We start from the raw sequence: 26,217 nt of genomic DNA, 5'->3' as shown, positions 1-26,217 counted from the left end.
GTTCCCTGAGTTCGCGGACAGGGGACCTACGGAGTAGCTCTTTGGAAGCTCAATAATTACTGAATGGCATGTACCTGGGTTGGGTGGAATGCTGTGGTCGAAGGTGAGAAGCCATAAGGCACCTAGGTACCTCACCTTAGTACACATATGAGGTATCAAGGTACCATAGGGCCAAGTCCGGCCGGTAATGAGTCGATGACGCAGGCTCAGCCCATATACGGATGTGTACTGTGTGTGGTAGCCTCTGCGCTTCGTAGGTACTAGAGCAATTTAGGACGACGAGAGATGCAAGGTGCAATGTGTGCAAGGATTGGAAGGCTTGGAAGGCTTGGATGATACAGGAACGTGTTGGAGTGCGGTGCTTATTATGGTGCAAATTCTGTAGCAAATATCGAAAGAAGCTGACATACTGCTTTCCAGGCGCTCCGTAATTTGCCCAGCTTTACCAGCTCACTTCTTCGCCCCCACCCTAGTTTCCAAGAGTTGTTGGTCACAGGCTGGCTACCTCACCCAGCGTGCGGGCTCGGCCTTGTTATTTAAGTCAAAACTCTCCCCGTTTCCCCCCCAAAGCTCTATTCCCATTGTATCTTCCGCATTCATTGTCAACAGTCGATTCCATACTTGCCTACCTCCCACACAGGACTACAACGCACAACGCTTTAATCTATCACCTAAAAATTCCCCTACGTTTCGTCTTTTCCAACAAGCACAATGGCTTTCACCGCGAGGTAAGAAGCGACTCATCGAAAAGGAGAACACGCATTTGCGAATGTCTACCATGGCGTGGTGTCACAGATAGACTAACCTTTATCGCTCCTGTTATACAGCGATATTTGCAAGATCATTCTTGCCGTCATCCTCCCCCCTCTGGGTGTTCTCCTCGAGCGTGGCTGCGGTGCTGACCTGCTCATCAACATCCTCCTCACCGTTCTTGGTAAGTTTCCCAGGCCTATCTATTATTGCTCAGGAGGCCCTGGTCCTGGCCTTCGCCTCTCATCCAGTCACACAATTAGACTGACACTCCCAACTCAGGTTACCTCCCTGGTATCATCCACGCCCTGTACATCATTTTGAAGTACTAAGCGGGCGACTCGTCTTCACTGTCGCGGTATGCTTGGTCGACTGCGTCGCAAATCGTCAACTTCAATTGCCTGCTTGCTACGAGTTCCGACTGTCGTACCGATTTTCGCAAACCAAACCCACTCAAGACCGAAAGCGAAAGCCACCATGCCTGACGACGACCCGTGACCTGGCCGGCCTTCGGTGCATTACGAGGACGCGCACACCACCAGCAACGCCAGAACCCACACCCCATCCAACCGCCCAACCAAATCCTGCCCGTCTGCCATCGGCAATGTCCCGGGGCCCCACCGTCTCTCTTGGCGGTCTCAGTACTCCCCTGTAATCACCCCAGCAATGCGTTTCTCTTCACACATCATGGCGACGGCCTGTTTTCGTTCCTGTTGTCTGCTGTCTCCTGTTGCATTAATTCGCAGTTTCTTTTCTGGCTGCGACGGACGTTCAAGAAACTGGAGGGAAGCAATTACGTCGGGTACCGGTTCTTCTCTTCTTCATCTAATCAATCGATACCCATTTTTTACTCATTTACTCTAGCCCCTGCCGCCCACTGAGGGCAAGTGAAAGTTGTTGTGGCTTGGACTCGTAGAGTGTAATTATTCCAGCGCCTACGAAGTAGATCCTCAGATGCACCGACGAGTAATTAATTACGAAGTATCCGTAACTTGTTGCAATTGATGGTTTGTTGACAAATGATGTCATCCCTAGCGACCGAGATCAATTCCCCAACCATGGGACAAAAGGCGCCTCTAGACGTTGCTCAGTGTCATTCCAGCCAGGCGCTCATTTTATTTTGCTAATATCTCGTGATGTAATCCAACCCTCGGACTTCTTTGTTGAGTCTGGGTCTCTTCGGGAGGCCTCGCCTGAAAGTACTGACGGTCATTAGTGCTGACACGCAACTAGGTTCATGTACAACGTATGCGACCCGGGTGCTGCAGATGCTGGGGCATGGGTGCGTTGAAATCTATAATTGGCTGAGGGGATGCGACGGCCATATCCAAAACTCACGCCGAGAAATCCTCTTCAAGAGCATGCCATCACCAACTGACGCTCACGGAGGACACAGGCTTAGTTCATGGTTAAGGGAGAGAGGGGGCTTATTAGGGGACTCGCACGGCCAGGTGGACGGACAGTGGCAGATTAAACCAGGGTCCCAATAAGACGTGTGGCTGCTTACCATATCATATGTATGCATGGCTTTGATGAGAACATCCCAGTACCTGGTGTTTCACCCCAGAGCTCCCATCGTAAGGAATATCATGCACTCCTACGTAGAAACCCACGGCGGAGAACCTGCAAGAATGTATTTTGTATTATCACTTGCCGACTTTGAATGATAGGATCTGTATCCGTAGGGTAGACATTGGTTAGCAACTCGCCCGTAACGTCCGCTTGTCACTTTGGCGTCACTTACATCGTGTTTCCCAACTGCCACAACACCGTCCTCCGAAACGCGGGTACCCCCTACCCCCTCTACATACGCTATTGGCGCATCGCCCATGACTTTTCGCGCGACATCGCCGACTGTGGAGTTCTTCTTCACCAGCACACAGTCCCGAAACACGACCTTGGACTCCGAAGCGCCCGATGCGAAAGTTGCTGTGTTCCGTACGGGGAATACGGGCACGAGACCCAGCAAGTCGGCTGCCCTGGACAGCACCTGCACAACCCCCGTCGAGCCGAAACGGTACAGCACCATGTCTTTGAGATTCTCGATGCGGTTCCGGTTCTTCTCATCCAGTTCCCTCAGTCCGCCACCGTCGGGGTCGCCCTGCTCGATCAGGTCCTCCCGGGTATCCACGAACTCGCTGCCCTCGGTGTACTTGATGTACCTCTGCTTGGCCATCTTCCTTAGGAAGATCTCGGAGATGGCCGAGCACAGGACGATAGTGTTGGGATCTTGCATCTTGGCGATCTTGCTGATGTTCTTGTCGGCGTCCGGGTGGTCGATCTTATTGAGCGCGATGACTGTCGGGAATTTCTCGTCGGTGAAGGCCTCCACGACCCGGTCCACCGTGGCCTCGTCCCACTCTTCCAACGGCTCTTTGACGCCGAGCCGGTCGAGCGCACGCGCAACCACCTTGGCGGTCGAGCCGTACCCCGAGAACTGGTTCTGCAACGTTTCCACCGGCGTCGCTTTGACGGCGATGTGCCGCCTCTTGATCGAGCCCCACTTCTCCCAGAGGTTGCCCTTGATCCACGCCACGATCTCACTCCGAAGCCACGCGATGTCCACGGAAGGGTCGTATCCACGCGTCTCCTTGCCCTCGGCGTCGACGGTTCCCGAGGCGTCCACCACGTGAATCAGCGCATCTGCGTGCCGTAGGTCATCCAAAAACTTGTTTCCCAGTCCCCTGCCCTGGTGCGCGCCGGGCACGAGCCCAGCTACGTCTAGGAGTTCAATGGGTACCGACCGTACGCCGTCCACGCATGATCCGTAGTTGGGTTTGCAGCGGTCGGAGACGCCATGGCGCGCGCAGGCGCACGGGATGTGAAGGTAGCCGATGGCGCGCTGGGGGTCGATCGTTGTGAAGCTGCGACGCAGAGCACACCAGAGTCAGTACGTCAGAAAATCTGTGGTTCTCTCCTTCCCCCTCGCCCCTTTTTTGTCCTTTTTTTCCCTCCTTATTTTTGGCCTCCCAATTGGCGTACCAAAATCCCTTTTCTACTTATCGGTATGGAGAAGGGGAGCATACGGGAAATTTCCTATGAGCATGCAATATAGAGATCCATCAGCGCGCCGTGTTCCGGAGAGACGATTGTAAACGAAAAGGCGGGCAACCGACCGACTTTGGATGTGGCATCCGTCAGGCTGTTGAGCATTGTGCTCTTGCCAGCGGACGGCTTGCCCACAAGGCCGATAAGAGGATCTCGACCCATGATCCAGGATGTAGGCGAGGTCTAATAGAAAGAACGGATCAGGTTTGGTTCAGAGCAGACCGCGATTCCTCCGGCGGCACGGCTCATGGGGCCAGTGCGCTGTGAGGGCTCCTATCCATGCTTTGTCGCGACGAGGTCCCAGGCGCTATCTCCGCGCAGTTGAGGGGCGAAAGCATCGAGAGGAAACTTGGCTCGTGGTGGGGTTCACATAATACTAATTCAAGTGGTGGCTTGTACTTGGTACTAAGTATATATGTTCTTCACCGCTGCCTTGTAACGAGTGACATGGGGATATGGTCTAGTGGTATGATTTCTGTTTTGCATTGTCTGCAAGCTTACAGAAGGTCGTGCGTTCGATCCGCGCTATCTCCACATATTTCTTTTGCTCTACCTTCTATTTCCTTTTTTTGCACACTTCCCTCATTCTCATTTCCATGTTTCCCTTCTCTTCTCTCCCCAAAAATGCATTACCGTTACCACCGCTTTAGAATTTTCATCTGGTTCATCCATAGGTCTTGGTTTCTCTCCATACGTTTTTCCCCCATAACGTTTCTTCTTGGTCTCCTTTGTCAAAGTAATTTGTTCGACTCAACTTACTTTGGTACAGAGTTCTCAAAATGACTAATCAATGGTAGTCGGTCGTCCGCCGACTAAATTATCTGAACAAAGCGAATCGGCAAATGTTCTCTCTTCTCCATTGAAACAGTTCGTGGCATGTCATTCAACACCCAATGTACATCGTATCGCTGCGCACCACGTCCACCAAACCTATTATACTACTTGACTGGAGATGCAAAACCCCCAGCTTGATGTCGAAGCTGCGTTGCCAGTCTGGAACCGTCTCAATAATGTCGTCCTCATCAATGTGACTCCGCGGCATGTACCACAACGGGGAGCTGGCCTCGTGGCTGAGAGGGACCTGACTCACGATAATACAGGATTGTCGCCGGCTCTGGCGAGAATTCCCCGTGATCTGGTTCTCTCTCACCAGTCAGTGGAAGAGTTTACCAAGGTCGACGGGCACTTTCGAGAGTTGCTGGATGCTGCTGGGCGCAAGGTGCGTTCATGCCCCTCTCATTTCCGGATGGGTATAAGGAATAAAGAAGACGACGACTACTACCACTACTTCGTACCACGAAAAGTTTTGATCAAGTTGTGATAACATCGAACGGCAACTCTAGTCCGCCAGGATTGATGCTTGTCTTTTTCTCCTCGCCCAGTGGGTGCTAGGCACCCATTCTCGGCCCCCGCCCGGCTCTGAGACCAGCACCGGGCCTGTCCACACGCCGTGGGCTGAGTACACAAGGTTCTTGCCAGGCCATGTGCCTGTTCCCACGATGTGGTCGGACGCCGAACGCCAGCTCTTACGTGGCACCTCTCTCGAGGTATGTTCCTATTCCCCTAATGTCCGATGCCGACGATATATTTTGAGTTGCTTCTGAGCGACTGCTTCACCGACTTTTATTACCTAGACGAGGTGAACCTTAACACGCGCAACCTACAGGCCGCCCTGACCGCCAAGATTGAGACGTTGACGGACGAATTCGATAGACTCCGTACTGCGTCGTCCGACCTCCCGTTTTGGAATGCTCTCTTTTGGGACGACAACAGGGTAACCCGAGCGGACTGGTTTCTCGTCGACACCTGGTACCGGTCTCGGAGCCTGGAATTGCCGTACCTGGGAGTATGCATGGTGCCCGTGCTGGACCTGGCGAATCATTCTTCCGCTCCCAACGCCTATTACGACGAGGATTGCGATGAGCAGTCGGCTGGGGTCAAACTTCTCTTGCGACCAGGGGTGAGCATTTCGGCTGGGGAGGAAGTGACGATCTCGTATGGGGAAGGAAAAGCCGGGGCAGAGATGCTGTTCAGCTATGGATTTTTCGACCCCACACGATCAACGAACTATGTCACGCTACCGCTGATGCCGTTGGAAGACGACCCCCTGGGGATGGCCAAAGTACACGTCTTCGACGGGCCGCGTACGGTGCAGCTTGGCCGGACGACCGGCAGCCACAGCGAGGTGACCTGGGAGAGCCCTTTCGCTTGGCTACTTTGCCTCAACGAGGAAGATGGCCTGGCATTTCGAATCCTACAGGACACCGGGGGAAATCGGGAGTTAAGGGTCCTCTGGCAGGACGAAGACGTGACTGGCCGGATCGAGGCCCTGGAGGAGCTCGCCAGCAGTCACCCGCTCTACGATGTCTTTAAACTCCGTGTCGTTACTGTATTGGAGGAGCGGGTATCTGCCCAGTTAGAGCGAGTGCAAACTGACTTCTTCCCTCCGGACGATGAGAACCTGACTGAGGCTTCGCGGGTGGAGAGGGAAGGTATTCGCGCTGAATGCCTCGAGGCAGCAAATGCTTTAAGAGGGCAAGAGGCTAGCGTTCTGGAGGCAGCGGTCCGAACATTGGAAAAACAGGTGCGTCCTGTCGTCCCATTTCTACATTCCCTCCTCCTGCAATGCTTTGATTACAGGTGTTAGTGTTTATGTCTTCTGACCTTCCATGCCATTTGTCTGGGGAGGCTTCTGATTACACCGTACTACCCTGCGGCTCGTTCATTTAAAGAAACAACTACCACGACTGGGCTGACGATTTGCGGGGTTGACCGCTCAACCCGGCAGAAATCCCAGCTCCTCGCGGCTAAGACGGTGGTGGCATATCTCGGATCGATGGAAGTTTCCCAAAGCGAACAAGCGGGAGATACTGCGTCCAATCAGAGTGATGATTTCAGTTGAGAGTTATGGGGAGCCATGTGGCTTTTAGACCAGGACAAAGCTTGGGGGAAGATGACCCGCGACCGGGCAAATTGGCCGTTCCGGCAAGCGGTTCTTCTCACCTCTATAACTTCCTTGCTGGTTAAAGGGTCAACTTCTTCTTACAACGTACGAATAGCTCCTACTGAAGATAAAATGAAGTTGTTCTTCGGCTGGTTAAACCAAAACGGAAAACCACGATAATAAGAACAAGGAAATAAATAAAAGTCAACAAAGACAGAATGTGTGTGGAAAATCCCAACGCCACGTCCCATCTTGGTCACGTTTTGATGAGGAGGATTACTCCATAATAATAAGCCGTTGGAAGATTGGAGGTACAGATAGCGAGGGCTTGGAGACAGGGGATTGCTGCCAAGAAGCAAGTGTTAGCTTGAGGCGCTGTCGACGTCCCAGTGCTAGCTAGGTAGGTGCTACTGCCTCCACGAGCATCAGACGACAGCCGTGTACGAACGACTTCATCCGGCGCAACAAGGCCATGTGTCTTGTTCGTTGTTGAGCTCTCATACACATATGTGACACAGGTCCGCTTTTCGAGACCGATGACGCAAATGAATGCGAGGTGGATATGTCCCCGCAAAGTCAGATCGTTGCCAAGTCTGTTTATGCCAAACCCCTGCCTCTCCCTCTTTTTAGGGAAGATTTCGCGGGGAATCATGGCACAGGCTGTTTATTCCTGCCAAGGGCATGCCCACGCACTACGGAGCGCACTCCGTAACCCCCGCCTGTTTTTTTTCTTTCGTTTCTGGTCGTTCATTAACACATACGAAGTAGGGAAGATGATGATTAACGTGCATCTTGAAGTAGCGTCACCCTGGCACGAACGTACGAACGGCAGTTGAGGGGGTGATGGAGGCGACGGAGAAGAAGTGAAATCGGAATGCAGTCGCGTCAGAATCGCGATGTTGTACAAAGTGATTACTAAAGTACGCCAAACAGGGTATAATCAGTACTCCAGAGCGGCAGACGCTCGTGTCATCCGGTTTCCTCTGTCTCTTCGTGATGGCAGGATCTGGGCAGCTTTTAGGGAAGAGATCGAGGCATCGCGTACGTTTTGTCTTGGGTATCCCGGGCCTCTGAATCGAGATCGCTAATTACTCCTGGTATTGGAATGACGGGAAGATGATGCGTGGGGATCATCCGGGTTGCCCAGAGTGCAGTGCCATGCTTGTGTCACACCTAATTTCCCTTACTCAATTGATGCGGGCATGGTGAGGGTGACGAGAAACAGTGTAGGATCGTCGACACCGCGCCTCTGAACTTTGCAGGGAATGTGTCGTCTTGGCCGTGAGAGGTCTTGCAGGCAAGGTCGTAGGTAACTGCGTCGGCCAACATTGGGCCCCCCCCTTCGAGTTGGGGCAAGATGGCGCGCCTATTCTGGAACCACGTCTACCATTTCCTCGGTGACGGCACTCCGTATTGGTCCGTTCTACGTGTAGTCCCTATGCACAACTTTGATGAGATCCAATCCTCAAATATTGCCACCTCAGTTTCGTGGCCAAGAGCTGGGGGAAAACCTGGGGAAAGAGGAAGAATGGGATTAAGAATGAAAATTCTCAAGGCTGGTGGAGACATTCGAGTCAGCGTCAGGCCGACTGCTTGGTACAGTGGCCACACCCTCATCTCATCGAACCAGACCGAAGAGACGATAAGGGGAAGCGTGTCGTTCAAAGGTCATAATCTCATTACGCCATACGTAGGTAGTCACGCGAAAGGCTCCGACTCTGGCCACGAGCTAAAACAGAGACGGGCATAACCGATGGTGCATCGGTACACGTAGTAGGTATTACATACTTGCAGAGATGGAGCATGTTCAGGTTGGACTGATATACCTACCCTGGGTAATATATTATAAACTGTGAAACTAAATACCTACCTGGATTCAGAAGAAGTGCTTAACTCAACCGGCAGATACGGGCTTTAATTGAGGTACAATGTACTCCGTACTTCTAATTACTCCGTCCGTGTACTCGGAAGTGCGTTCAAGTGTCTTGTATTACGAAGTAGTTCCGACAAAAGCCAGATAAAGAACCTTACAGAAAACGGCGGGGAAGGGGAGTGGAGAGACGAAAAACAAGAAATGGCCAATCACAGTGCTGGAAAATGATAAACGTTATCCCGGCAAACCCCCCATTCGTGTTCTCCGGTCCTCTAATAGGTAGTTAAGGTACCTAAAGGTACGTTATACCTAGTGGTGCCCCCCAGATTTCAACCCCTGCACCCGTTGACAGAAACGGTACAAGGGCTGCAGGATGTGATGAGATTGCTGAAGGGACCGGTAATGCACGTCCCTTCCCAGTGACCAATCCGGAAGTTCTTCTACTCCACCACGCCCACCGTTCGTTCCTTCACTCTTCCATCCATTCTCTTCGTCTCCCCTCCTTTTTTCCCTCAACACATACTTCCTACGCCGTATATACCTTACATATCAACGGCTCCAGTCGACATTTGATAGACACTCTCCACTCCACCCCTTGCTGCTTTTGGTTCCTTCTTTCTCTCTTTTTATTTTAGGTTCGGTTCTGCACTTTATTATCTTTTTATTCGTCTCTTGTTACGCATCGGAAATCCGCCTTTTGGAAGCAGCCTGCCAGACCTCGCCTAGACTCGACACGAACGACCACGAATCAGGGCGTACATGGATACCGAGTAGTTGTCGAGAAACAAAAACCAGGACGATACAACTAAGAACTGGGATTGATTCCGGCTTCATCATTTGCCACAGAATCGCCGCCCTTGGCAGGCACCATTCTTCGACGCGCCCGTTTTGGATACATTGGGAACACCCGTACATACCGAATTATCGATTCGACATTTCTAACGGACTCTTGGTGGTTTTGCGGAATCTTCCCCCCCGGTGATTTTGGGAAAGGAGACCGCCACGATGCCGGGTATATTACCTATGAAAGTCATAAAGGTCGGCAGCAGCTCACAGAGCCGCATAGCACAAGCCTGTGACCGCTGCCGAAGTAAAAAGATCCGCTGCGACGGGATCAGGCCGACCTGTTCACAATGTGCCAACGTCGGCTTCGAGTGCCGAACCAGCGACAAACTTAGCCGTCGTGCTTTCCCCCGTGGGTACACCGAGTCGTTAGAGGAGCGTGTCCGCCAGCTTGAATCCGAAGTCCACGAGTTGAAGGATCTGCTGGATGAGAAGGACGAGAAGATTGATATGCTGTCCAAGATGCACGGAAATGGCCGCCGCTCTGCCCCCTCCATGGGCTCACCCGGTAGCTCTCCGACTTCGGAGCCACGCAAGGAGTCCCTACCTCCTACTAAAGAGGATACCTTCAAAGTACAAGCATCACCGCTTCTTCTTGGTGTTGAAAATTCCGATTCATATTTCATGGGCCCTTCGAGTGGCCGCAGCTTTATTGGTAAGTTGTTTTTTTGACCCCCGCCCCACCCCCCAACACCCCAACACCCCACCGGTGGATTCAATTCAGCTCATCCGTCCCCTTTTCCCCAGAGGCATTCAAGCGGAGATTGCAAGAAAGCGGGAAAACCTGCTCCGATTTCAACGCCGAGGCGTTCCTGCACATCCAGGGCTGTCCACCCCTGACACAAGATGCTGTGAGAGACACCATGAGGGTGCCACCGCGGCTCTTCTCAGATCGCTGTGTCAACGTCTACTTCCAGGAGTGGGCTCCGCTATTTCCTGTTCTCCATAAACCTACCTTCCTCCGCATCTACGAGGATTTCGTCTCGGATCCTGAGAAGATCAAGAGCAATCACAAGGTTGCGCAGATCTACCTCGTCTTTGCCATCGCCACTCTCTCCAGCAGCTCGCCCGACGTGGAGCAGCTCGCCTCTTGTGAACGTCGATGGCAGCGCGCCATCGACGCCATCCTGATGGAGAACACCATGGCAACTCTACAGTGTCTAGTCCTAGCGCTCATGTACTGCACCGCGAGAGCGGACTACAAGCGCTTGCAGCATTACAAGGGCGTCGCCGTCGGCCTATCTCATCGCCTGGGTCTCCACCAAAGCCAGAAACGCTTCTCATTTGGTGCCCTGACCATCGAAACCCGTAAGAAGGTCTTTTGGACCTTGTACACTCTTGACTGGTGAGTAGAATGTGTTTCTTTTAGGCTTGCCGAAGTTGTTGTGCTGACATACTCAGTTTCTCTGGATCTGTGCTTGGCCTTCCCAAGCTTCTCAAGGAGGACGATATCCACGCCGAGTATCCTTCCGACACCGACGATGAGTATGTGACGGAGAAGGGGTTTCAGCCGACTCTCCCAGGAGAATACACCAAACTCTCCAGCGCTCTTGCCCTCTTCCGCTTCTCCCGAATCCTCGCCAAGGTTCTAGAGAAGAACTACCCTGCCGCAACCTCTCACGAGCTGTCCCTCCAGCAGATGTCCGCCTTGGAGGCTGAGCTCAACGGCTGGCTGGAATCCCTCCCGGCCCACCTGAAGCTTAATTTCGTGCAAGATAAGCCTTCGACGGACGTGACGGGAAGCAGGTCGCCTCTTCTGGCCCTCGCCTACTATTTCACTAGGATCCTCATTTACCGCCCTGCCGTTGGGTCGTCCCTGGGGCAGAAGGCGGCCCCGGCGCTTATGTCCGTCAGCGACTCAAGCAAGCACATCATCCAGATCGTCCAGCTGCTCGAGGAGCGTGGCATGTCGTTCTCCTTCTGTCTCAACAAGGCAGATACTCTTATGCTGTGTGGCATGTCGCTTCTGTATCAGATCGTGGGTCTGAAGAAAGACAGCAAGATGATGAAGGACGCCGAACGCCTGGTCAACGGCGTTGTGAAGACCGTTATGACAGCAAAGGCGCCAGGGTGCATTGACTTCGCACTAGTTTCCGGCAAGCTGATTCATCTGGACGAACCCTCCTCCTTGGCGGCTCCTCCAACAACCCGAGACTCGCCAGGCGCCAACGAGCTTCCCACCTTGCAGCGTGCCTCACCGCCAGTGTCTCCCTCCAACCAGAACTCCCCTCCTGCTCAAGATGCTCTTCGTCGGCTTCAGGGCGCATCCTCTAGTGAATCCGACCTCCTTCGCCATCAGGAACGGTTGCGCCGTATGACCATGCCTAGTACGCAGCAGCGCCCCGACCTCCACCGTTCCCGGTCTCGGCCATCGTTCGATGACTTGCAGCCTCGAGATGTTACGGCGGCAAGACACGACCAGCGCCACTCGTTATCACAGGCACCGACTGACCGACACCATGGGACGCCTCCAACACCGAGACAGAATTTGGATTATCTGTCGCTCTCTAAACCGTCGGGCAGGTCAGCGCCGTCCTCGGATCGGCAGGCTCGCCTTCGGCAACAGCATATCATGTCGCAGACTCGCCATCCTCTCGCGCAGAGTTATTCGTCTCCACAACAGCCACAAAAAGCAGCCGGCGTATCGCCTTCGGAATGGGAGGCTCTGCTCGGTTCTATGGACGGCGGCTTCAACAACGTATACGATGCTATCTACGGCGGGCCCCCGTTGGCATTGAATGAAGGGACACCGCCTTCAACCAACTTGAACGGATGGTCGCCCGATTCCTGGGACCTGACGCACTTTAGCATTGGCGACTGCAACCCCGGCGCCGCTGCCCCGCCGAGCACACTGAGCGAGGAGAGTCTCAGCTCGGGCGACGACCTCTCGGTTCCCAGCGAAAGTAACAACAACACTGGCGTCAGCACCTTGGAGTATCGCAATGCGTTGCTCGCGTCATGTAACAACAACGACGGATTCATACTGAACCCCCCGGATAATTCTTACACAATGTGACGGAGCAGGCCGGCGGCTTATCTAATTTTTTTTTTCTTTTGTTACCGGCAATCGTTCGATACATGCAATTCTATCTTGACACCTTTACAAATTTTGGAATCTCACGATCGGTCTCGTGTATCACACGAGAGGACAGGGAATGGACGGTAGGTCGGCAGGAAAGCTACCTCTGGGCGATGACGGAGCTTGGGGGCTTTTCGAAGTATTTCTTTGCATTTTCACGCACGGAAGCTCAAGGCCAATGGGTCAGGTCAGGTTCTATCTGTATATGGAGTGGGAGGAGTGAGTTGTCGTGTACCGGGAGTTCCTGGCACGTATTCCTCCTTTATTTTGAGGGTTCACCTATATGATTCTATTTCGTCCTTGATACATTTACTTGCCTGTTGCTTGTACATATCGAATTGGGTCTTATCTTCCAGATATGTCTCGTGTGATGGAAACTGATTTCAACCCATTTTGTCAGGGTCTCTCATGCCTGTAATGCGATAGGCTTGGCTTTGCCCGAGTATGTTCAACGCCTGTGGTCATTATTGAACCCCTTGTGTCTTTTCTATGTGAATAGGGGTGCCAGCTAAAATAGCTGTGTCTCTTAAGCTGGTGCGACAGAGACAAGAAAACCGCATAAAAAGGAGAAAGAGAATGCAAACAAACATTCAGACCATGCCATTATACTTCGTTTTGCGACAGGGTGGCGCGGAAAACACAGAATCAATTCCCCATCTTGGTGAACTTGAAACGCTTCGACCGCAGAAAGAACGGCGCCAAGACGGTGAACAGCAACTGGACGGTGACAACCCGAAGATACAACCTCGCCCAGCGCCCCCAGCTCGTCGGTGGAGGGACGACAGCAAGGAAGGATTCTGGGCTATCGTCTGTCACCTGTTGCCGCCGTGTCGCGTTCGCTCGACCGTCGACTTCGTACCGGCTCCGGACTTGCAGGAAGGTCGCCGGGTCGTCAGTGATGACGCCGTCAACACCCGTGCGGATGGCCCAGTCCATCCACTCGACTTCGTTGACGGTCCAGACGAAGAACTGGCGGCTGTGGGCGTCCGGGGCGGCGCGGACGGCGCGGAGGAAGCGGCTGGCCCAGGGCCCGACGAGGGTGGGCTGGAGGAGGGCGAAGGAGAGACCGGCGTAGGCTGGGTCGCGCAGAAAGCGGGATGAGTCCAGGGGCGAGAAGGAGATGTGTGCTGTTGAGTAAGTGGGTAGGACTGAGAGCGAAGCGTTGAGGAAGGGTTGCTATTTATTGGGACGCATTCGATTCTATTTATTAGTATTTCATTTAAGGAGAGTAGACGGGGAAAATTTCAGGTACTGCTGAAGAAAGAGAAAAAAAAACCCCCCCCAAGAGGTAACATACGTTCCAGCACCCCATGACGACGCGCTTGTCCCAGGGCATGTCCTTTGGCGGAGACACGGCCTCAAGATCGCGGGACATGGCCGCAAAGAGTTCGTCGGCGGTGTTGGTCAACTTCAGGTCCAGAAGAAGCCAAACGTGGGCATATTCGGGTCGGGCCAGGAAGTTGAGGAGATGGACGAATCGGGGGATGGGCTCGTGCGGCTTGCGGAGGGTGCGGAGGGTAGAGAGATAGGCCAGGAACAGTCGCGGACGAGCTTGTCGACGCCGTAGCAGCGTTTCAGGCTCGGGTCGTGTGAGATGACCACGACGCCGTCTGAGGAGAGGTGAAGGTCGGTCTCGATGGCGTGGGTCCCGGCGGCAACGGCGGCGGTGAAAGCGGCCATGGTATTCTCCGGGTACAAGGCCTTGAAGCCGCGGTGGGCAATGGCCTGCGGGAGACGACGCTTCGGATCATCTGGGGTGGGGGAAAGGTGGGCTTTCGTCCATGGTGCTGTTATGGGGATTAGCCGGTGAAGGTCTTTGCAGCTTGCACTCTTGCAAGTGGCTCAGAACGTCATGGCGAATAGATACGACCGAAGAAAAAAATACGAGTCAAAAAGGGGCGAGAGGGGAGCTTTGCCTGGCTGTATGGGAGGGTGAGGCCTCTTCAACAGAAGCGGATCCGTGTCGGAGACCGTCATGGTGGGAGGGAAAATGCGAGGAACCTCGCGCTCTGGGCGCGACTGAGGGTGACGAGAGAACGAGAACCTCGCCAAAAAGGAGCGAGTTGAGAGAATGAGGGAATATCTGAGCAATCATGATGACAATATCAGATCAAAAACAAGCTCTAGACCTACGGTAGGAAGGCGAATGGGACAACCGAAGGAGGAATTGAAGTGAAAGGAGTGGGGGAGAGGCTCAGGGGAATTGATCACACTCACACTGACATGCAGTAGCCACACGGACGGACACCTGACGTATGTACGTCTGTAATATTCCGTCCTGACCCTCGGTGCTGGTGCCGTTGCTTGTCACATGTACTGGGTTAGGTGGTGGGGAGGAGGGGCTTTTAACGGACCTCCGAAGCGGGCGGGACCCCCGAAATCAGTACAAGTACATTCGTCCGCCGTTTTGATTCGGCAGCGGTGCACGCTTAAAGCCGCTATGTCCGATCAGCGGAACTTTCCCTTGCCCGGTCGGCCGTGCCGTGCAGACAAGTTGTTCTTATCTAGAATTACATCTCACTCAGGCAGAAAACCGCAGAATACGAAGTATAAGGTAGGTAGGCACCTTACCCAGGGACACAGGTACTGCTAGGACTGTTCGATCAGGCGGCCCAATCCCTGCTAACTAAGGTAAGGTACCTAACATGGAGAAGGTCAGATTTGTACCTAGATGGACAAAGTGTGGCAGTCACGACTAAATGATTGGCGATCTCAAAGTCTCACGATACCGTCTTAATGTATGCATGACCCCGCCAGCGTCATCACAATGTCAACAGCCACAAAATCGCGGCAATGTTTTCGCTCAGAACAGGCTACCGAGTCCCCGTGCTTCTTGTCCCAATGGCTCTGTGATGCTCCCCATTATCCCCTGTTACACCTGGCCCGTCTATCTTTCTTCATTTTTCTTCCTTCTCTTATTTTACTCAATTTCGACGTCGAGCTCGAGGTCAATCTGGCCGATTATATCGTCGTCGCAGATGGGCCGGTGGATGGACGAAATGCCCTTCTTCTGTTCACTCATGCGGGCCTTCTTGAGCGCTTTGGCCAGGTGAGGCAAGACGTCGGCTTCCTTTTTCGGCGTCGAGGAGGAGTTGGGCGTGCCCTTCTTAGCCGGCGTCTCTGACCGCGAAGCCTGCTGGCTCTCGCTGGCCTCCTTCTCGCGGTTCTCATGCACAAACGTGGCCTTGGTACGAATGCGCCGTGACAAGTCCGTCTCCATCAGTTCGCCCCGCTCCAGGGCCGCCTCGCGCCTGCGCGCCTCGGCCTTCTCCTTGAGCTGCGCCCTCGCAACATTAGCGGCGTTCTGGCGGCGGCGCTCGCGGTTGATGTCGGCCAGGCGGTCTTGCTGGGCCCCGCCACCGCTGACCGTCCTAGGCGGGCTGAGAGTAGTGCGGAAGGCGAGACGGTTGGTGAGAAGCTCCTCGAGATCCTCCTCGAGAGCCTTTGCTCGTTCGGTCTTGCCTAGAGCATACGCCTCTTCTATCTCGCGCCGGATGCGTTCACGCCGTTCGGGGTCGAATCTAGCCCGTAGTGCCTTCTTGCGCTCCACCTTTTCGTCGATCTCGGCACTAGTAAGACTTCGCTCGACGAATCTGTTGATGTCGTCAATCTTCCGGATGAGTTGTTCCGTCTTGGGCAACGTCAGGCCCTCAACTTTGAAGGTCGCCACGTAGCGGTTGAATTCGCGCTGTGAAAAAGTGTTAGGCACGGCCCTCGATCATCCCCCGGGATCCGGGATAGAGGGAATTGCGGCCTTCTCACCTCAGTGAATGCTTTGTCAGAGCAGAAGATGAACGCAAATGGCTTCTCGGCCTTGCCATGGGCAGCGAGAACGTACTGATCCGTGACGAAGGAACCTCCGGGGCCATTTATCGCGTATGGCCTGCCTGAACTGAGGCCTGGAGAGGATGTATCAGCATCGGTGGGTCGGAGGTAGTGACAAGTAGGGGGGAAAAGAGGATTTTTTTTTAAAAAAAAAGGGAGACGGGGAAAAAAATGGAACATACCTTTGATCTTGGCCATCCGGTAATCGTCAATCCCAGTCTTGGGATCAGGCCCAAGACTAACCCGAACATAACACCCGGTGATGGCTTCGTCGAAGCCGGGGTTGAAACAGTACTGGGCGAAGCGGCTCCTGCCAACGCGAATACGCTCGAAATCGCGGATGCCTGGAGGCGGCAGCTCGCGTGGCGGAGACGGCCTCCCAGGGGACGCGGAGCCTCGCCGACGATCGAACGAATCACGGCTCGCGACACTGCGGCTGGAGCTCCGGCGGTCTGCACGGGGAGAACGCCGATCCTGGCGACTCCTCTCCTCACGAGCCAGCGCGCGGTCGTTCTTCTCCGCGCGGGCGCGCCTGAGACTGTCGATGGCGGCGCCCGTCTTGGTGTCGGTGCGAGAGCGAGATGACTTGCGGTAGTCGTCATCGAGCTCAGCGACGTCGGCAGTGCGCTTCTTAAGCTTCATCTTCTTCTCTTCGTTCTCCTGCTTGGTCACGAGTTGGCGCAACATGCGGTTCTGGCGTTGGCGTTCGATTTCGGCGGACCGGTCGGCGAGGAGAGATTCGCGCTCGACTTCCCTGAGGCTCATGACGTGTTCTTTTTCCTCAATGCTCACGAACATGCCATCGACGGGGTATTTTTCTGTTTCGTCCGGTTCGGTCGAAGCGCCTTGCTCTTCCGCCTCGGAATCGGATTCGTCCATAGCCGCAGATCCGATAGAATTCGGGCTACCAGGCATTGAGAACCTGTCCATTCTGTCAATAGAGGCGATGGAAGAACAATAGGCAAATAATGGGTGATGTTTTGATGTGGGAGAGGGACAATAGTGGGCGGTAGCCAACTGACGAGGCTAGGGTCGAGAGGGAAAGTGACTGGAAGGAAGGAGCACAAAGCAATTGCACGGCCCAAGGGCAAATGGTGAAGCTGAAAGAAATTGGGTGTGAAGATGGAAGCAACGTGATTGTTAAGGCAGGTTAGAAGCAAAGCGCAGGGGTGTTCCGTCCACTTACGCCTCACCTTCCTCTTCCTCCAAGTCATTATCGGTCGGCCTTTTTGACTTTTTTGCGCTTGTCTTCCTTGAAGCTGACTTCTTCTCCGGTGGTGGGGAGGTGCTCATGCCCCTACTTCCATCCTCTGACGCGACTTCGTCCTCATCTGAGGAATCATTTCCACCCGCCAGAGCCAAAAGCTCATCATCAATGTTACTCGATGCCATGGTTATTGGTCGTGAAGATGGTTTGGCCTGATTATAGTTGATTTTTTACCTCTTACGGTGCGCGATGGCCAACCGTGAAAAAGGTTTCGCTCCAACACGGCCGCGCGTAGATGGAGGAGAGAACAGAGTGTGGATTTAGGTTAGTTTCAGCTCGTCCGCAGACAACTGGATATTAGAAATATCAGGGGAAATGGTTATTTAGTCAAAGTATAAAAGCGGAATAGAAATCACGTTTCCTAAGGGGGGGAAGAGGGAATGATAATGGCGGGTCAAAGGAAAGGAGAGAATTAGAAGTTGAGAAGTAGCAGGAGCAAAAGGAGCAGCTCCTTCCAACCTTTTTTGCGATGCGTTATGCCGCCGTAGGGAGTACGGGGTAGGGAGGTCATGGAGCGTCGCCTTCCTGATTGGACTGTATTATGTCATCTTATCCCCAGATGCGCAAGAGGTACGTACTGAGGTACCCGGAGTGTCGGATGACGTTTTCTCCGACTTTGATTCCAATGAACCGTCCGTCCAGTCTGGCTCGGTACCTTCGCTTCTCGAGTGTGTGGCGCATTACCTAAGATAATTGATTAGTCGCTCGATGTCCGTCCTTCTTTTGATGCACCGCGTTTGGTGAAGACGAGATGCTCTGAAACTCGACTCTGGCGCAACTTCAACAAATTCAGCCGTTCGTTACGAGCACGCCTTACCGTCTCCGTTCTCCATTCTGCAGTCTAAACCTCATTATTGCGTGCAGATACAGAGAAATGTCTTCCGCAAGGTGCCTCCTTCGGTCGCACAATATGGTCCCCAGACTTCCCGTCCGCGACCTCACATCTCGGATGCTTCCAACTTCTTCTCGACGACAACTGTCAACTAGTTCGAAGACCAATGCCGCCACCACAGAGACAAGAAGCACCCAGCACCCGCCTCCCGGAAAGCGGAAGCCCCTGACGAAGGAGCAACGAGACTTCCTATCCTCAGCTGTATGCACCCATCTGACCCTTCCCCCTCTGCCTCCCTTCCTTTAGGAGACCTTTCCGGCCCGGTCCTCGTTCCTGACTATGACTGGCGCCGCAGCTCCGAGTGAACCAAGCCGGCGAGCTCGCCGCGACCCTCATCTACACGGCCCAGACACCTGTCGTCGTAGCGCGCCACCCTCACCTACGCCCCCTCATGAAGCACATGTACGACCAGGAAGCCGGACACCTCGACACCTTCAACGCCCTCATCGCGAAGCACCGCGTACGACCGACCGCCCTGTACCCGCTATGGCAGGTCCTCGCCACCGGATTGGGCTGGGGCACGGCGCTCATGGGCCGCGAAGCCGCCATGGCCTGCACCGAGGCCGTAGAGACCGAGATCGGCGACCACTACAACGAGCAGATTCGCACCTTGCTCGAGATGGTCGCCGAGTGGGAGGCAGACGGCTATGAGGTCGGCCCCGAGCTTCGCGACCTGATTAGCACGCTGAGGAGGATACGGGACGAGGAGCTGGAGCATCTCGATCATGCCGTGGAACACGACGCACAGAAAGCCGAGCCCCATTGGTTGCTGACAGGTGTCATCCGTGCTGGATGTCGAGGCGCCATCTGGGTGAGTGAAAAGGTGTAAAAGTAAAGCTGTATTATAGATGTATTGTACAACAGAGGGAACGAACTTTAGCAGGGCGGTGTATACATAGGAAAGGATGCGCGCCATAGACCTGCAACCAAAACCTAATTGGGAAGACGACATCTAGGAAACGATCGCAAAGGAGTAGCCATAGGGATGACCCCTTCAGCACCGCCGACTTCCAGCCAACCTAACCAGATGTATGGAGTGCGCCGTGCCAACCCAAAAGTCCAATGCACTAGAACCAGCGAAGTAAAGAGGAAACCACTCGGGTTTAATTAGTTGCTAGCAGGTCGTTAGTATCGAAGGAGTCGAGGGGAGGCATCTAAGACTTACTATATTTGCAACGGGGCGACACCATCCACCTGGAAGCCCCAGTTCCCGTTCTGCTCCTCCGTCAACAGCCAGTCGTAAGGGAACTTTACCAAGTTCCCCTGGACCATGCTGAGAAGTTCCTCCGCCTCCTCAGCCGGCAAAATGTCCTCGGGAGGGCCACCGCGCCGACTGCCTTTGGTAGTGGCCCGTCGCCGCCGTCTTATCGACCCGTACGCCTGCGCCTGTTGACCCGACGTGCTCCTGTCTCTCGTACGGGGCTCCTGTTCCGTGGGCGAGAACGTAGCGTGCCGGTCCTTGGCCTTCTCGGGGGACGAACCAACGGTTCCTGAAGCGGACAGTTCCGCACCTTCGAGCGACGGGAAGGGGACTTCGCCCGCCGGAAGCGCCGGGGACGGTGCCTCCATCGGGTCCGGCTGTCCGGCTGCCTTTTCCGGATCAATGCTGAGACTCGAGACACATCGCGTCTTCTCGTTCTCGTGGCTGCTGGTATGGCCCAGGGCCGCCTTCTCATCCATCTCCGACTCGCGTCCCGCCGTCTGAGCTGCTGTCTTGGGAACATGTAGGTGCTCCAACACTTTGGCGGCGTGTGTCTTCTCTCCTGCCTTCTCAGTCACCGTCTTGGTCATAGCGCCAGGCCCTGCGATACTCATACCAGCCCCGCCACCTCCGGCAGAGGACGGGGGCCCGTCCGCGTGAGGTGCGACATTCGGTTCGTCGAATTTCTTCCCCTCCATGCTCGCCCTGAAGCGAGCAGAATAGGCGTCATAGTCGCGGTAGTCGGTCCAGGTGAGTACCTCCGAATCCGGCATGCAGCGGAACACCCGACGCATGATCTTGGTGTTGTTTTCAGCAACCCGGTTCCAAATTTCATCCATGAAGGAGCTGTTTACAGGATCACGCATGCAGTTCTTATCAATGTGAGCTGGCCTAATGTCCGCCACTCGAGGGTGCGGCAAGTCGTTAATGGGCCTTCCGGTGGCATCAAACTGTACAGGCGGTCCTCCGATATCTGTATCGTCGGCATTGGGCAGCTTGGGGAGTTGACTGAGACGAGGAAGCCCAAGCTGATCTGTGGTGCGTCGATCGAGGGGTGGCATGGGTGGCAGTTTGTCGTGAACAGACTCGTGATCTTCATCTCCGGTACGGGCCACCGGGGAGGCCCGCCGCTCACGCGGTCTCTTCGGAGACTCGAGCGTCCCCTTACCCTCTGCATGGATGTCGTGCACGAGGACCTCTCGGTTGTTGATGATGATCGAGTCGCGTCCCACGTCGAGTCCTGCTTTCTGAGCTGCTTTCCAATGGTCTGGGCCGTACCCCTCAACCTCCAGGGCATGCTTGGAGTTATTGGTCACACGAGGGTCTGCTTCTTTTCGCTCTCCATCGGAGCCGTCAACCTCTGCCAGCGGCGCCTCCGCGTCGTAGTTAACGCTGCGGGTTCGTGATAATGGTCGGCGTTGAATGGGCGTTGTCGCCGACGGCTCCAAGTCGCTGGGACCAGCTGCAGAGGGACTGCCGCGTTCGGCATGGCCGTCTCGGTAGATCTCTTCCATCTCGGCTTGGTATTCGGCCTCCCTGTCAAGCTCGGCTTGCCTCTCCTCTTCCAAAATCTCGTCCACATCCAGGCCGAGGTGCTCGCGCATAAGCCGTAGACGCAGGGTATGTGCAAATCGGCCCACACGGTACGGTTTGCCAGCCATGGTCGACCAGATCATGTCGGTGTCTCGAACAACAGCCGCCAGCTCGGAGTCTCGGTCGCCCCGCATTGACCGTTCGTTGATGTTGGCAGAACCGATGAGGGCCACGCGGTCGTCCACGATGATGCACTTTGCGTGGATGTAAAGCTGTTCCGTCACCAAACTCCCATTGCTCATCTTACCCCACTGGCGCAAGCTGTAGAACTGGATGTAGTCCTCCGGCTCGATACCCATGGCTCGAAGGCGACCAAATATGGAGTTCTCGCCGCGGCAGATGCTGTAATACTGACACTGAAGGATCAGCCGAACGCTTGTGCCCTCTTGCTCGTCGACGCTGTTCTGAAACCCGGGCATCAGGGGGATGAGGATGTAGGCTTTCCAGTCCTCATCCTTTTCGTGGGCGCGGATAATGCGTTGGACAAGGGCGTCGCCGATGCGGTTGACGATCTGGGTATTCATGACCTCGGTGCTGGTAATGAAGAACTGATTCTCCATGTAGACGAGGTGCTCCGAGTCCTCGATCAACTTGATGTAGGCGTTCTGAATACTGTATTCCGGCTCGTCGAGGCCCAGCGACCAATTGCCGGCCGACCGCAAGATCTGGACTTCACATGTACCATTCAGTCCCAGGCTCTCCATTTCGCCCGACTTCACCTCGGGTGGCGGCAGCAGGAACGGAAGTGGACGTGTGGTCGTGCGGCCTCTCCGAATGTAGTTCCACCGCTGGACGAAATGCCGGGTCAGGTCTCTGGCCGGCTGGCCAACCACTTGCATTCCGATGTCATGCCAGGGCATCCTGGGTACTTTCGACCTGTCGTACATCTCCTCGTAAGGCTCGCTGAGTTTGAAGAAGTCCTGTACTCGAGGGTTGGAGTAGTCCTTGCCGGGGAACAGCTGGCAGTGCTGTGCGTCCTTGGGATGTTCACTTTGCTCGAAGCCAGTCGGCTTGTCGTCGATGCAAGGGTGCTGCGGACAATCCCAACGGCCGAAGCAGAGATCAATCCCACCGACGAACGCAATATCATGGTCAATGACACAAAGCTTCTCGTGGTGTGCGAAGAAGAACTGGTTCTTCTTGAATTGATTGGGAGACCTCTGAACGAAGATATTGGGGTGTAGGTTCAACAGCGAGTGCTTCGTGTATTCGGAATCGATGGGGATGGCGGCTTCGACGTTGCGGTAGACGATGATGAACACCTTGACCCCTTCCCGAGCCTTTCGCTGCAACAACCGATCCAGCCGCCATTTTTGGCTGATGGCTGGAGGCCGCCTCATGTAGAGCTCCGGGCTCAACCACCAGTCGTGGATGTAGATCACGTCTCTGGCCATACTGATGGCCCGTGAAACATTCCACATGTAGTCTCGGCCGTCCACGAGCCACTGGGCGAAAACACCCTGCCGGACTGGTGCAAAGCTGTCGAAACGATTGGGGTAATGCCATGCGGTCTGCTTCAACATCTCGGCAATGGAATCCTCGAACTGTCTCATGACGGATTGGTTTCGGGAGAAGAGTTTGACTTTCCGCTCCGAGGTATGAAGAGTCACGGTATGGTGCTTATCGGGCGCCGGATCCTTGGTCAGGTCGACTTTCTTCTTGTCTTTCGAGCCGATCTGCTTAAGGGTGCTCTTCTTGGAGACAATCCGAAATTTGGGGTCGACCAGATAGACATCGTAGACGAGCATGTTCTCCGGAGACTCGACGCAGACGATATAGCTGGATCGGACGAGAAACCACTTCCGACTATGCCTGGCGATGACCTTCTTGGGTGTCAAGACGCGGCGGAAGTCGAGGCCCTTTGACGACTGAATGTGGAGGTAACACTCTTTGCCGTGATAGCTTCCTTCAGCGGCCAGGCGCACGCCGAGAGCGGACAGCTCCAAGAATTTGCAAAGCCTGTTGCTGTCCGCTCTGAACATGAGCCACCGAATCATGTCTTGCATGTATTTCTCAAGCACCCTGCGCTGCCTCTCGACGTATCTTCGCCGGGACTGCATCATTTCCGCGCGGTTCTCTAGCGCGGACGCTTCCCCAGGGTCGGTGAAGCCGGTCGACCTCCTCCGCATCCCAAACATCTCCAACCGTGATTTTTTTCTGGGGTTGTGTGGCCGGCCGTCGGTCTCGTCTGCTGTCTCGTCGCCGGCGGCGCGTTGTCCCCGATGGCTTTCAGGCGCCTCTTCACCCGGGGTACTAGCCCCGTCGTCCTCTTCACTGTCGCCCTTGAACCGCGCTCCACGAAGGTAGGGGAAGGCGGCCCATGGGAACTTGGGCTGTTTGGGCCGAGAGCCAACATCGGCCCGTCCGTGGAAATATTTATCGTTGCTCATGGCAAATTTGTATCGCACGTGAAGGTTGTAGATGTCCCTTACCGTACGGATGACGGTCCACTTCATCCGGCTAGGGCCGCTGCCGTATTCCAGGTCCATGGTGAACACCCAGTGCCTCTCGCTGTCGTCATCCGGCTCAGGTGCACTATCTCGAACCCGGAGCCTCACTTGCTCCAAGAGAACCGGGATACGCTTATTACCGTGCTCGTCCCGCTGAATCATGCTTGCTAGCATGAGCGCGGCAGGGGCGCCAGCCCTCAGCTCTGCCATCAATTCAGCAGACTTGGCAAAGTCGAAGCGATCTTCCTTCTTCTGCCGGAGCAGCTTCAAGGTGTTTTTCACCTGCTTCCATTTGTGGGCGCCAAACGTAGTCGCCCTATCACCACCAAAAAATGTACGCCTGGGGGTCATGGCATCGCCGTCAGAGACACCCCCGCCGCCAAACACAGTGATCCGCCGAGTGTGACCGGGGCCCCTGGTTGAGGGGCTTCCGGTATCTCTCGACCCATCGCGCGGGAACCTGGACGCACTACCCATCCAGGAAGCGCCCCTCATCCAGGACGGAGCCATTAACTGGTCACGGCCCTCGCCCTCCGAGACGCCATGCTGATGTTCTGTGTCATCAGGCATGCTGAGTCGCCTCCTAAAGCCAAAACGACCCTGTGACATCACTCCGTCAGGGTCGGTATGTCGAATATCGGGAGTGCTCGGGGCGGATGCGAGTTGTCTCCTTGGGCGGCGCATCATTCTCTTCTTCTTCTTCTTGACCTTGTTTGGATCGGCCACGGCACCCTCGTCAGCGGTTTCCTCGGCATCAGCATCCGCATCGCTGCCCTCTTCGTGCAATGTCCCCGGTATCCTCCACCCGGCCCGGGCAACAGTGGGCGAGTTCGAAAGGGATTGGCCTCCGGTGTCGTTGGGAGTTGCGGCATCGGATCCCCTGGGCGTCTGCAGGCCTCCAGTGCCGGTGATTTGCTTCAGTTTGGACATGAAAGCAGAGCTAAGAGACTTTCCCGCATCATCCCACGAAGGGTTTCGAGAGTGGTTGAGAGGGGGGTCCAACACGACATCAGCCCTGGCAAATTGCACGCTCCGGCGTCCGAGAGGTGACGCCATCTCTGCATTATCTCCATTATCTTGCTCCATCGTAGCCTGCTCGCTTTTGTCGGCGACGTCACCTGGTGCTGGCCATGCCACAGAGTGTATCGGAGGTCGAGTCCCATCTGTAGAGAGGGGGGAGTGGTGGCGGTGAGGGGCACCGCCGTTCATGTAATCTAGTGCTTCCTGTGTCTCTTCGACGGTGGCGGGGATTTCTGGGGGTGTCGGGTACGAATTCGGCTCGGGGATGCCATCGACTTCGTTCGTCAGATCAGGGGGATTCGTCGGTGATCCGAACTGGCTTGAGATGGATGGAGGTTCCGGCCTAACGCCGGTTGACCCTGGCGAGATGGATTCATCTCGTCGGGGTTGGTCGCGCATAGTGTGAAATCGGTACGTAGGCCACGGCTATGGACGTTCTATGCAGCTCGTTGAGGACACAGGTCATGGCAAGCAGGTCGGGAAGAAGACAGTTGTTGTAGGCAGATGCTACGAAGCATGATTCGGAGGACAAGCCTGCAGAAAAGGTTTGATGTGCTGCCCGATTACACGTCGAGACTCGAAGAGAAAGACCGTCTTGTTTCCTAAACTTGAAAAGATGGATAGGCGTCCGTCTCGTTTCCCAACTTGTCAACTGATGTTGCTGGCAATGGCGTAGCTGTCGGTCTCGGCAAGTTGGATGCCGCGAGGCGTTAGGGGTCGTCGATAAGCCGTCCACGTGCCAAGTAAATTGGTTCCAGGCGAAAAAAAGAAGACTAGGGTAAGCAGGAGGGCTCGATATAAAAATGGAGCGAAACAAAGAGGCCCAGTTAGGGGTTAAGAGAGAGGATCACGAAGATCAACTGGCAATTCTCTGCCTGCTTGCTGTCAAGGCGGACTACAGGCGGGCTATGGATACAGACTACAGGGACCTGGGCAGCGGGACCTCGTAACTTACACCTGTGGAGCTGGTGGTTCCCAGGGAGATTCGCGACCCCACTTCGGTGACAGTCAGGTATAACTTCATACGTGGAACATAAATAAGGTACGAAGTATTAATGCGGAGTAACGTACCTACGGATATTGGTAATGGTAGGTACCTAGGACCTAATTAGGATTTGTCAACGTGCCTAGGAGTACGATAACTGTACGAAGTACAAGGTGCTTGATACGCGGTCGTGGGCCATGTGTCGCGTCTGTAAAGGAGGAGGGACGGGTCCATCAGCGGTGTTACAGATACCTAAGAGAGAAAAAAAAGAAGAAGAAAAAAAAGAAGAAGAAAAAGAAGAAGAAGAAGAAAAAGGGCCGAAAGGGTCTCTCCTCGTTCCTGAAATTCTGACCACAAAGCCAGCGTACTAGTACTGAGCCATCGCATTATGATTTCTCATATACGCGCCAAACCAGGTGCCTAATCTCGCCTTACTCTAATTAAGGT

At 54.7% G+C, this 26,217-nt stretch overlaps 9 protein-coding genes and 1 non-coding gene across 10 annotated transcripts; 5 read left to right on the top strand and 5 right to left on the bottom strand.

The window, feature by feature from the left end:
• Positions 1-635: 635 nt before the first annotated feature.
• Positions 636-1,548, top strand: SODALDRAFT_328874 (UPF0057-domain-containing protein). The gene is made up of 3 exons (XM_028610790.1): positions 636-728; positions 828-934; positions 1,033-1,548. Exons 1-3 carry the CDS (start codon positions 712-714, stop codon positions 1,080-1,082), a joined length of 174 nt encoding a protein of 57 aa, XP_028463312.1. The 5' UTR covers positions 636-711; the 3' UTR covers positions 1,083-1,548.
• On the bottom strand, positions 998-1,512 carry SODALDRAFT_68346 (hypothetical protein). The gene is made up of 2 exons (XM_028615581.1): positions 1,505-1,512; positions 998-1,399 (listed from the first exon to the last, which is right to left on the bottom strand). The coding sequence occupies exon 2, from the start codon at positions 1,313-1,315 to the stop codon at positions 1,079-1,081; it is 237 nt and encodes a 78-aa protein (XP_028463313.1). The 5' UTR covers positions 1,316-1,399; positions 1,505-1,512; the 3' UTR covers positions 998-1,078.
• A 799-nt stretch (positions 1,549-2,347) lies between the features above and the next one.
• On the bottom strand, positions 2,348-4,840 carry SODALDRAFT_337485 (GTP-binding protein; the record flags this gene model as incomplete). Its single annotated transcript, XM_028612694.1, has 4 exons — positions 2,348-2,373; positions 2,467-3,614; positions 3,863-3,950; positions 4,831-4,840. The coding sequence occupies 4 exons, from the start codon at positions 4,838-4,840 to the stop codon at positions 2,348-2,350; spliced, it is 1,272 nt and encodes a 423-aa protein (XP_028463311.1).
• SODALDRAFT_t192 lies at positions 4,248-4,332 on the top strand. Its single transcript has one exon. It is a non-coding gene; the product is annotated as a tRNA-Ala (tRNA).
• SODALDRAFT_328870 (SET domain-containing protein) lies at positions 4,671-7,071 on the top strand. Its single transcript, XM_028610789.1, has 4 exons — positions 4,671-5,017; positions 5,142-5,345; positions 5,465-6,382; positions 6,587-7,071. The coding sequence occupies exons 1-4, from the start codon at positions 4,751-4,753 to the stop codon at positions 6,698-6,700; spliced, it is 1,503 nt and encodes a 500-aa protein (XP_028463310.1). The 5' UTR covers positions 4,671-4,750; the 3' UTR covers positions 6,701-7,071.
• Positions 7,072-9,620: 2,549 nt separating this feature from the next.
• SODALDRAFT_283677 (transcriptional activator protein acu-15) lies at positions 9,621-12,474 on the top strand (the record flags this gene model as incomplete). The annotated part of the gene is made up of 3 exons (XM_028608422.1): positions 9,621-10,113; positions 10,206-10,803; positions 10,860-12,474. 3 exons carry the CDS (start codon positions 9,621-9,623, stop codon positions 12,472-12,474), a joined length of 2,706 nt encoding a protein of 901 aa, XP_028463309.1.
• A 708-nt stretch (positions 12,475-13,182) lies between these two features.
• SODALDRAFT_320822 (glycerophosphoryl diester phosphodiesterase family protein) lies at positions 13,183-14,514 on the bottom strand (the record flags this gene model as incomplete). Its single annotated transcript, XM_028609565.1, has 4 exons — positions 13,183-13,713; positions 13,835-14,035; positions 14,086-14,359; positions 14,423-14,514. The coding sequence occupies 4 exons, from the start codon at positions 14,512-14,514 to the stop codon at positions 13,183-13,185; spliced, it is 1,098 nt and encodes a 365-aa protein (XP_028463308.1).
• Positions 14,515-15,124: 610 nt separating this feature from the next.
• SODALDRAFT_328865 (plus-3-domain-containing protein) lies at positions 15,125-18,046 on the bottom strand. Its single transcript, XM_028610788.1, has 4 exons — positions 17,549-18,046; positions 16,545-17,284; positions 16,300-16,436; positions 15,125-16,225 (listed from the first exon to the last, which is right to left on the bottom strand). Exons 1-4 carry the CDS (start codon positions 17,752-17,754, stop codon positions 15,458-15,460), a joined length of 1,851 nt encoding a protein of 616 aa, XP_028463307.1. The 5' UTR covers positions 17,755-18,046; the 3' UTR covers positions 15,125-15,457.
• Positions 18,047-18,371: 325 nt separating this feature from the next.
• On the top strand, positions 18,372-19,600 carry SODALDRAFT_328864 (COQ7-domain-containing protein). Its single transcript, XM_028610787.1, has 2 exons — positions 18,372-18,722; positions 18,817-19,600. The coding sequence occupies exons 1-2, from the start codon at positions 18,540-18,542 to the stop codon at positions 19,348-19,350; spliced, it is 717 nt and encodes a 238-aa protein (XP_028463306.1). The 5' UTR covers positions 18,372-18,539; the 3' UTR covers positions 19,351-19,600.
• SODALDRAFT_328863 (phospholipase D1) lies at positions 19,191-25,681 on the bottom strand. The gene is made up of 2 exons (XM_028610786.1): positions 19,687-25,681; positions 19,191-19,635 (listed from the first exon to the last, which is right to left on the bottom strand). The coding sequence occupies exons 1-2, from the start codon at positions 25,182-25,184 to the stop codon at positions 19,629-19,631; spliced, it is 5,505 nt and encodes a 1,834-aa protein (XP_028463305.1). The 5' UTR covers positions 25,185-25,681; the 3' UTR covers positions 19,191-19,628.
• Positions 25,682-26,217: the final 536 nt, after the last annotated feature.

The sequence above is a fragment of the Sodiomyces alkalinus genome (assembly GCF_003711515.1).
Source record: "Sodiomyces alkalinus F11 unplaced genomic scaffold SODALscaffold_11, whole genome shotgun sequence".
NCBI lineage: Eukaryota > Fungi > Ascomycota > Sordariomycetes > Glomerellales > Plectosphaerellaceae > Sodiomyces > Sodiomyces alkalinus.
This window is presented reverse-complemented; position numbering and strand designations above follow the sequence as displayed.

What these genes read in the sequence shown, in the direction of transcription:
- SODALDRAFT_328874 (XM_028610790.1), top strand. An exon ending in CATCCTCCTCACCGTTCTTG is followed by an intron (nt 935 to 1,032) that starts GTAAGTTTCCCA and finishes CTCCCAACTCAG; the next exon opens with GTTACCTCCCTGGTATCATC.
- SODALDRAFT_68346 (XM_028615581.1), bottom strand. Translation starts at nt 1,315, where the DNA reads ATGGGGTGTGGGTTCTGGCGTTGCTGGTGGTGTGCGCGTCCTCGTAAT.
- SODALDRAFT_328870 (XM_028610789.1), top strand. Translation starts at nt 4,751, where the DNA reads ATGCAAAACCCCCAGCTTGATGTCGAAGCTGCGTTGCCAGTCTGGAAC. An exon ending in TACGTGGCACCTCTCTCGAG is followed by an intron (nt 5,346 to 5,464) that starts GTATGTTCCTAT and finishes CGCAACCTACAG; the next exon opens with GCCGCCCTGACCGCCAAGAT. An exon ending in TCCGAACATTGGAAAAACAG is followed by an intron (nt 6,383 to 6,586) that starts GTGCGTCCTGTC and finishes TCAACCCGGCAG; the next exon opens with AAATCCCAGCTCCTCGCGGC.
- SODALDRAFT_328865 (XM_028610788.1), bottom strand. Translation starts at nt 17,754, where the DNA reads ATGGCATCGAGTAACATTGATGATGAGCTTTTGGCTCTGGCGGGTGGA. An exon ending in CCGGATGGCCAAGATCAAAG is followed by an intron (nt 16,437 to 16,544) that starts GTATGTTCCATT and finishes CATCCTCTCCAG; the next exon opens with GCCTCAGTTCAGGCAGGCCA. An exon ending in CTGACAAAGCATTCACTGAG is followed by an intron (nt 16,226 to 16,299) that starts GTGAGAAGGCCG and finishes ACTTTTTCACAG; the next exon opens with CGCGAATTCAACCGCTACGT.
- SODALDRAFT_328864 (XM_028610787.1), top strand. Translation starts at nt 18,540, where the DNA reads ATGGTCCCCAGACTTCCCGTCCGCGACCTCACATCTCGGATGCTTCCA. An exon ending in GAGACTTCCTATCCTCAGCT is followed by an intron (nt 18,723 to 18,816) that starts GTATGCACCCAT and finishes CTGGCGCCGCAG; the next exon opens with CTCCGAGTGAACCAAGCCGG.
- SODALDRAFT_328863 (XM_028610786.1), bottom strand. Translation starts at nt 25,184, where the DNA reads ATGCGCGACCAACCCCGACGAGATGAATCCATCTCGCCAGGGTCAACC.